At 45.2% G+C, this 7500-nt stretch overlaps 1 protein-coding gene across 1 annotated transcript in view; it reads right to left on the bottom strand.

The window, feature by feature from the left end:
• The window catches only part of LOC130567362 (serine/threonine-protein phosphatase 6 regulatory ankyrin repeat subunit A), a 22840-nt gene that overhangs the window by 7522 nt on the left and 7818 nt on the right, over positions 1-7500 (bottom strand). The window contains exons 7-21 of the mRNA XM_057355394.1: positions 7043-7185; positions 6759-6971; positions 6595-6673; positions 6401-6515; positions 6240-6322; positions 5542-5605; positions 3616-3684; positions 3293-3433; positions 2775-2886; positions 2594-2620; positions 2322-2396; positions 1948-2149; positions 425-509; positions 201-318; positions 1-96 (exon numbers count right to left, since the gene is read on the bottom strand). The exon at positions 1-96 is cut by the window's left edge and continues 124 nt beyond it. Coding sequence (XP_057211377.1) covers positions 1-96; positions 201-318; positions 425-509; positions 1948-2149; positions 2322-2396; positions 2594-2620; positions 2775-2886; positions 3293-3433; positions 3616-3684; positions 5542-5605; positions 6240-6322; positions 6401-6515; positions 6595-6673; positions 6759-6971; positions 7043-7185 — 1622 coding nt within the window. The remainder of the gene's footprint in view (positions 97-200; positions 319-424; positions 510-1947; positions 2150-2321; positions 2397-2593; positions 2621-2774; positions 2887-3292; positions 3434-3615; positions 3685-5541; positions 5606-6239; positions 6323-6400; positions 6516-6594; positions 6674-6758; positions 6972-7042; positions 7186-7500) is intronic.

The raw sequence follows: 7500 nt of genomic DNA, 5'->3' as shown, positions 1-7500 counted from the left end.
CAGATGCAGAGAAGAGCGCCCCCTACCGTCCTGAACCAGAAGACCGGATCTGTGCCGCAAGAGCGCCTCCACACACGCCTCATGACCCATTACTGCCTGCAACACACACGCATCCCATCTCAATAATGATCGGTTCTGGTTAAGACTGCTGACAATCTGTGATCAGATGTCTATATCAGACGTGTGTGTGTGTGTCTGACCCCACGATGGAGAGCCGTCCTGCCCCATTTATCTCTGGCCTCCACGCTGGCCCCTCTCCTCAGCAGCAGATACACACAATCTGTGTGTCCACCCAGAACCGCCAACATCAGAGGAGTCCTGACAACACGCACACACACACATTAAATCAACACCACAATCTTTCTATACATAATATGTATGTGCAAATGTAATGTGTGTGTGTGCGTGTGTGTGCGTAACTCACTGGCCCCTGCTGTCTCGTATATCGACGTCTGTGTGTTGATCTGCATTGATGAGCAGACGCAGACATTCAGAGTGACCGTTCATAGCTGCACACACACAAACACAGTATCAAATAACAACAAAATTACACACCTAAAGTAAACACACATCAACTCTATGTACATGTGTGTGTGCGTGTGTGTGTGTGTTCACCTGCGGTGTGTAAGGGGCTTCTCTTGTGTGTGTGTGTGTTCACCTGCGGTGTGTAAGGGGCTTCTCTTGTGTGTGTGTGTGTGTGTGTGTGTGTTCACCTGCGGTGTGTAAGGAGCTTCTCTTGTGTGTGTGTGTGTTCACCTGCGGTGTGTAAGGGGCTTCTCTTGTGTGTGTGTGTGTGTGTGTGTGTGTGTTCACCTGCGGTGTGTAAGGAGCTTCTCTTGTGTGTGTGTGTGTGTGTTCACCTGCGGTGTGTAAGGGGCTTCTCTTGTGTGTGTGTGTGTGTGTGTGTGTGTGTTCACCTGCGGTGTGTAAGGAGCTTCTCTTGTGTGTGTGTGTGTGTGTTCACCTGCGGTGTGTAAGGGGCTTCTCTTGTGTGTGTGTGTGTGTGTGTGTGTGTGTTCACCTGCGGTGTGTAAGGAGCTTCTCTTGTGTGTGTGTGTGTGTGTTCACCTGCGGTGTGTAAGGGGCTTCTCTTGTGTGTGTGTGTGTGTGTGTGTGTGTGTTCACCTGCGGTGTGTAAGGAGCTTCTCTTGTGTGTGTGTGTGTGTGTTCACCTGCGGTGTGTAAGGGGCTTCTCTTGTGTGTGTGTGTGTGTGTGTGTGTGTGTTCACCTGCGGTGTGTAAGGAGCTTCTCTTGTGTGTGTGTGTGTGTGTTCACCTGCGGTGTGTAAGGGGCTTCTCTTGTGTGTGTGTGTGTGTGTGTGTGTGTGTTCACCTGCGGTGTGTAAGGAGCTTCTCTTGTGTGTGTGTGTGTGTGTTCACCTGCGGTGTGTAAGGGGCTTCTCTTGTGTGTGTGTGTGTGTGTGTGTGTGTGTTCACCTGCGGTGTGTAAGGAGCTTCTCTTGTGTGTGTGTGTGTGTGTTCACCTGCGGTGTGTAAGGGGCTTCTCTTGTGTGTGTGTGTGTGTGTGTGTGTGTGTTCACCTGCGGTGTGTAAGGAGCTTCTCTTGTGTGTGTGTGTGTGTGTTCACCTGCGGTGTGTAAGGGGCTTCTCTTGTGTGTGTGTGTGTGTGTGTGTGTGTGTTCACCTGCGGTGTGTAAGGAGCTTCTCTTGTGTGTGTGTGTGTGTGTTCACCTGCGGTGTGTAAGGGGCTTCTCTTGTGTGTGTGTGTGTGTGTGTGTGTGTGTTCACCTGCGGTGTGTAAGGAGCTTCTCTTGTGTGTGTGTGTGTGTGTTCACCTGCGGTGTGTAAGGGGCTTCTCTTGTGTGTGTGTGTGTGTTCACCTGCGGTGTGATAGGGGCTTCTCTTGTGTGTGTGTGTGTGTGTGTGTGTGTGTGTTCACCTGCGGTGTGTAAGGAGCTTCTCTTGTGTGTGTGTGTGTGTGTTCACCTGCGGTGTGTAAGGGGCTTCTCTTGTGTGTGTAGTCTTTCAGCAGCGTAGATGAACCCTGGTTTATAAGAATATTCACACACTCCACGTGGCCTTTCAGGGCAGCCAGAGCCAGAGGTGTGTGACCTTGAGGAGTCCTGACATCCAGATCTAACAGAGACTGAACCAGAACCTCAAGAGCCTGGTGGTGACCGTGATATGCCTGTCAAACACACAAAGACAGTTACAATATCATTTTTAAGGTGTGTTCTTATTTTGAAGAGTCACAAAGCTGCTGTAAAACACACAACACAATTCAATTATACATGAACACTCCGTGAACATCCTTCAGTACACACACACAAGCTCCGCCCACAGGAGGAGTTTAAACTCACCGCTAAGTGTAAAGGGCTGATGGGGGACTGGATGTCCGAGTCATTTATGAAGTCAGAGACAGACCTGCCCATTAGCTGAAGATGCACAAACACAGAGTTTTATGAATTATTTGCCCGGTTTCACAGACAAAAATGAAGGTTTGAGGTGTCTTAACTGAAAAGCATGACTTCATCAGGATTATGAAATAAACCAATAAAACCAGGAAGCATTTATGACACATGGCCAGATGAGGGCAGCAGTGGGCAGATTCTCTGAATGTGTGTAAACTCACCACTTCTAATGGTGTTTCACTAGCAATCTGCAAAACATCAAACGCAACAATAAGAATCAAACGCTGAATGTTTTTGTGTGTGTGTGTGTTTTATTCTGCGTGTGTGTGTGTGTGTTTGTTTGTTTGTGTATGAGTGTGTTTTCTTCTGTGTATGTGTGTGTGTGTGTGTGTGTTTACTGACCAGCTCCAGACAGATTCTGTGGCCGTAAACTGAAGCGTAGTGAACAGCGTTGTATCCGTCTTTATCCCTGAGAGCTGGATTAGCATCATTCCTCAACAGATACTCCACACACCTGACACACACACACATGTTGGGTTTCCATGTTTTATGGGGACATTCCATAGACACAATGGTTTTTATACTGTAGAAACTGTATCTCATATTCCCTAACCCTAACAATCACACACAACTGTCTGCCCTTTTAGATTTTCAAAAAAGTTCATTCTGTATGATTTATAAGCTTGTTTCCTCATGGGGACCAAAACATGTCCCCACAAGGACAAGGGTTTTGGATATTGCCATCTTTGTGGGGACATTTTGTCCCCATACCGTAGGGTTTACCCTTCACACACACACACACATGTGAATCGCACACAGAGTTCACTAAAAATACACGATCATGTCAAAAACACTAGAGTAATTGAATAAAACAGTCGGGTATGCAGTAAGTTAGCCTTGCATTCATCTGTCTGACGTACTTGCCGCGTGAGTCCCCAGCAGCGGTGTAATGCAGCGGTCCGCAGCCTCTGATGTCACGCTCATTCACACTCGCCCCCGAACCGACCAGAGCAAACACACACTGATACATACAGTTAACAGCAGCGTAATGCAGAGGAGTCCTGCGAGAGAGAGACTGAATGACAATCTCATATGAGCATCCTCAAACTAGTCACCTTTTGACTGGATTCAGGAGGTGCATGCTGGGATACTTACATACAGGATTGAAGCAGTTTGTATGTGTACTGGACACTTGCTGTCCTTACATTTAACTTTTTTTACATTATGTTTTACATAATCTCACCTCCCAAAGCTGTCCTTCCTATTAAAGTCTGCACCGGTGTTCAGTAGCAGATTTAAACATTCTAGATTCCTGAAAGGGAGAGAGAGAGAGTTACATTTCACTTTTTCATACATCTACACTTTTATTCCCATTTTTATATTTTTTAATCTTGCTATTTCCCTTCCATTTAATTTTGCGCTACATCCAAGTAGTGCAAAAACTATTTGCTGCAAACGCGATGCAAATGTACAGTTATCAGGACGCAAGTGAAGCACACTTAAGGCCAATTTATGGTTCTGCGTAGGACCTACGCCGTAACCTACGGCGTAGCCTATGCAGAGCCGCGTACCCTGTGCGTACCCTACGCCGTAGCCTGACACGCACCTCTCCAAAAATGTAACAACGCGTCAACTCAACGCGGACCCTACGCGGACCGCAAGCGCTGTGATTGGTCGGTTTGGCAGCATCGTACTTGCTTCTAAGCATTTCTGGCGTCTTCTTCCGGCAAGTTCAGAGTCCACAAAAGAACAACATGGCGAGCATCGACATCGACCAAGTACTGAGCGTCTGATTGAAGAGGTTCGGAAATGCACGCATCTGTATGACTCCTCTTCGGCGGACTATAAAGACTGTCAGATGGCGGCGAATTCCTAGAAAGAGATTTCCTCTAACGTCGGTTTGGAAGAGTGTCAGCAAAAGACATGAAGAACTTTGCACTTTATAAACACTGTGCACGATCTTTTGCACTTTATTGGCTTTATAGTTTTATTTTTTGTTTTACCTTTTATTGTTACTAGTTTTTTTGAAAGTTTTATATTTGTGTTAATATTGCATTGTATACTCATCTATACATAGTTTGCACTTTTACATATTCTGTTCTTTGACTCTTTTGCAAATAAAGAACAAAATTGTGACACTTCCAGCTCTTGGTTGCATTTCGTTTCATTTTTAACTAAACAATTAATAGGGTGAGTTGTCCATAACAAAATATGATATTCTATCAGGGTATCATTTAAATACACAGTTTTGACATCTATGTATATACAGTGCTCTGCGTAAATGAGTACACCCCTTTGAAAAGTATACTTTTTTCAACAATATCTAAATGAACACACAAAAAGTCCAAAATGTGGACAAGACTAAGTTTAATATAACATCTGTTTAACTTCTAACATGAAAGTAAGGTTAATAATATAACGGATTACACATTTTTCTGTTTCGATCAGCTCCCATTGTCGTTTGCAAACACTAGCATACACACAAAACATCGGCGAAGAAGAGCAAACCCGTGAAAACACAAAGAGCCAACTAGCGTTTCGGCGGTGTAATTGCAATACGACGCATACTCTCAATGCAGAACCATAAATGTTCACGACAGCGTCGTCTACGTACGTAGGCTACGCCGTAGGTTACGGAGTAGGTCCTACGCAGAAGTAAAAATCGCGCTTTACGTTGAAACAGAGAGATCTAGAGCTTTGTGGATTTTACTTTAGGTCACATACTCTTAACCGTTAACAAAATTGATCTTTAAGATGATAAATATGGAAGCAAGACAATATGGAAGCAAGACACCTCAAAACAACACACGTAACGAGCGATGCTGGCTCCGCCTTCACACAATGACTCTGTACCGGGGAGGGGGCGTGGCCAGCTCGAAATGCATTGTCAAGTCCACATTGAATTTTGCATATTAATAACATATTAAAACTAGTGTAGGAACTGACAAATGTAATTGATACAGTATATAATTGAATTTTTATTTTAATTTTGCACCTTATGTTGCACATATGTTATTTCAAATGTATATTTAAATACACAATTGCATTGTCATTTTACATACTGCATTGCCATTTTGCGTATTGTATTTCAAATTGAAAATAGCTACCAATATGCTTCTATAGATAAAGCGCTCATAAATGTGTCTGGATGGCATGTGTGATGACTCACCCTCCTGCGGCTGCTGCATGCAAACACGTCCTGCCAAAATCATCAGCAGTGTCTACATCAAAACCTGAACACACACACACATCTGGTTTATTATCTCCGTGTGGACAGTCCATAGGCGTAAGGATTTTTATACTGTACAAACTGTATATTTTATCCCCTACCCCTAAACCTAAATTTCATAAATTTTTAGATTTGTAAAAAATATTCTTCTGTACGATTTATAAGCTTTATTGCCTGTGGGGACCTCAATTTTGGACCCCACGGTGACACGAGTGACCATGAGTTGGTGTGTATTCAGGTTTAGGTCCCCACCGGGATATAAAAACAAGGGCTCTCTCACACCACGTTCACATATGACCAAAACCCATTAAAACTCAAATATGTGAAGTTTAATTTTGAACAAACAAAAAAATGAGTAGACGTCTGTCTATTCAAACATTATGCTGGATTCACACCAACGCGAATTAAGAGATTTGCGCGTGTAAATTACATACAAAGTCAATGCAAAGATGCGTATAGACGCAAACTCACGGCAGGCCATGCGATTGACACGAATCGGGCGACGCGATTTACGCGAACGTGCGTCAATCTAGTCTTCCGCGTAATAAAGAGTGTGGAACGCGATTGTTCGCGTTTGGTGTGAACCCAGCAGTAGGTACAGAAAACTTCACCTAAATATTTGTCTGAAATAACCGTACCTGAGGAGAGCAGTTTGCGACAGCAGTCTGAAAATCCACTCAGCGCCGCCAGATGCAATGGAAACATGCCGTGGATGCCCCGCCTACAGGGAGGAGGCACAGTCACATGGTCAGCGTGTTCGTTTTCCAAATGTAGCAGCGTAAAGACTCGCGTCACTCACCGGGCCGCGTCCGCTCGGTTCGCCAGAAGTGTGTTTATGATCAGCTCGTGACCGTAACGCGCTGCTACGTGCAGAGGAGAATTACCGTTCACATCCTGAGAGTTGACATCCGCTCCTGCGGTCGAAAGCAGAAGATGAGCAGCAGAGAAACAAGAGAGCGTGTTCAACTGAAGACAGACGGATAACACACGCACCGTTCTGAATGACAGCCTGAGATCGAGAGTATCGCCCGTGAACGGCCGCCATGTGGAGAGGAGTTTTCCCATCTTTACTCTGAGGACACAAAACACTCGCTTATGAAGAGTGACGTATTTGACACATTGTGAATTGTGGTTTGTTGATGTCGAAGGTCACAGACCTTACTGTTGACATTGGCCCCGCTGGCCACGAGCAGTTCCAGGCACAGCGCCCCCTGTCGGGACGCGGCGGTGAAGTGCAGCGGTGTTAAGCCCATTTCGTTCACCTGATTGACATCAGCACCTGCATCGATGAGCTCATTCACAACAACATCCTGACCGTTAGAACACGCCAGGTGCAGGGCAGTGTTTCCATACGCGTTCGGCTCGTTGATCTGTAGAGAGAAACTTGTTTATTATCGCTGACCGCGTGCTTATGGATCACGTATGGGCGGAGCTTACTTACATCCACGCCCACAAGAAGCAGATATTTCACCACGTTGATCATTCCGCTGGAGGCGGCAGCGTGAAGAGGAGAGTAAGATTTCTTATCCTTACAGCAAACCTCAGCACCATGAGACACCAGCAACTTTATCACCTCTAGATGACCTGAGAGTGAGACAGGCATCAGATGAGATAAAGAGAGTGAGACAGGCATCAGATGAGATAAAGAGAGTGAGACAGGCATCAGATGAGATAAAGAGAGTGAGACAGGCATCAGATGAGATAAAGAGAGTGAGACAGACAATCAAAGGACACATAAGAGAGAGTGAGACAGGCATCAGATGAGATAAAGAGAGTGAGACAGGAATCGGATGAGATAAAGAGAGTGAGACAGGAATCAGATGAGATGAAGAGAGTGAGACAGACAATCAAAGGACACATAAGAGAGAGTGAGACAGGAATCAGATGAGATAAAGAGAG

The sequence above is a fragment of the Triplophysa rosa genome, linkage group LG16 (genome assembly GCF_024868665.1).
Source record: "Triplophysa rosa linkage group LG16, Trosa_1v2, whole genome shotgun sequence".
NCBI lineage: Eukaryota > Metazoa > Chordata > Actinopteri > Cypriniformes > Nemacheilidae > Triplophysa > Triplophysa rosa.
This window is presented reverse-complemented; position numbering and strand designations above follow the sequence as displayed.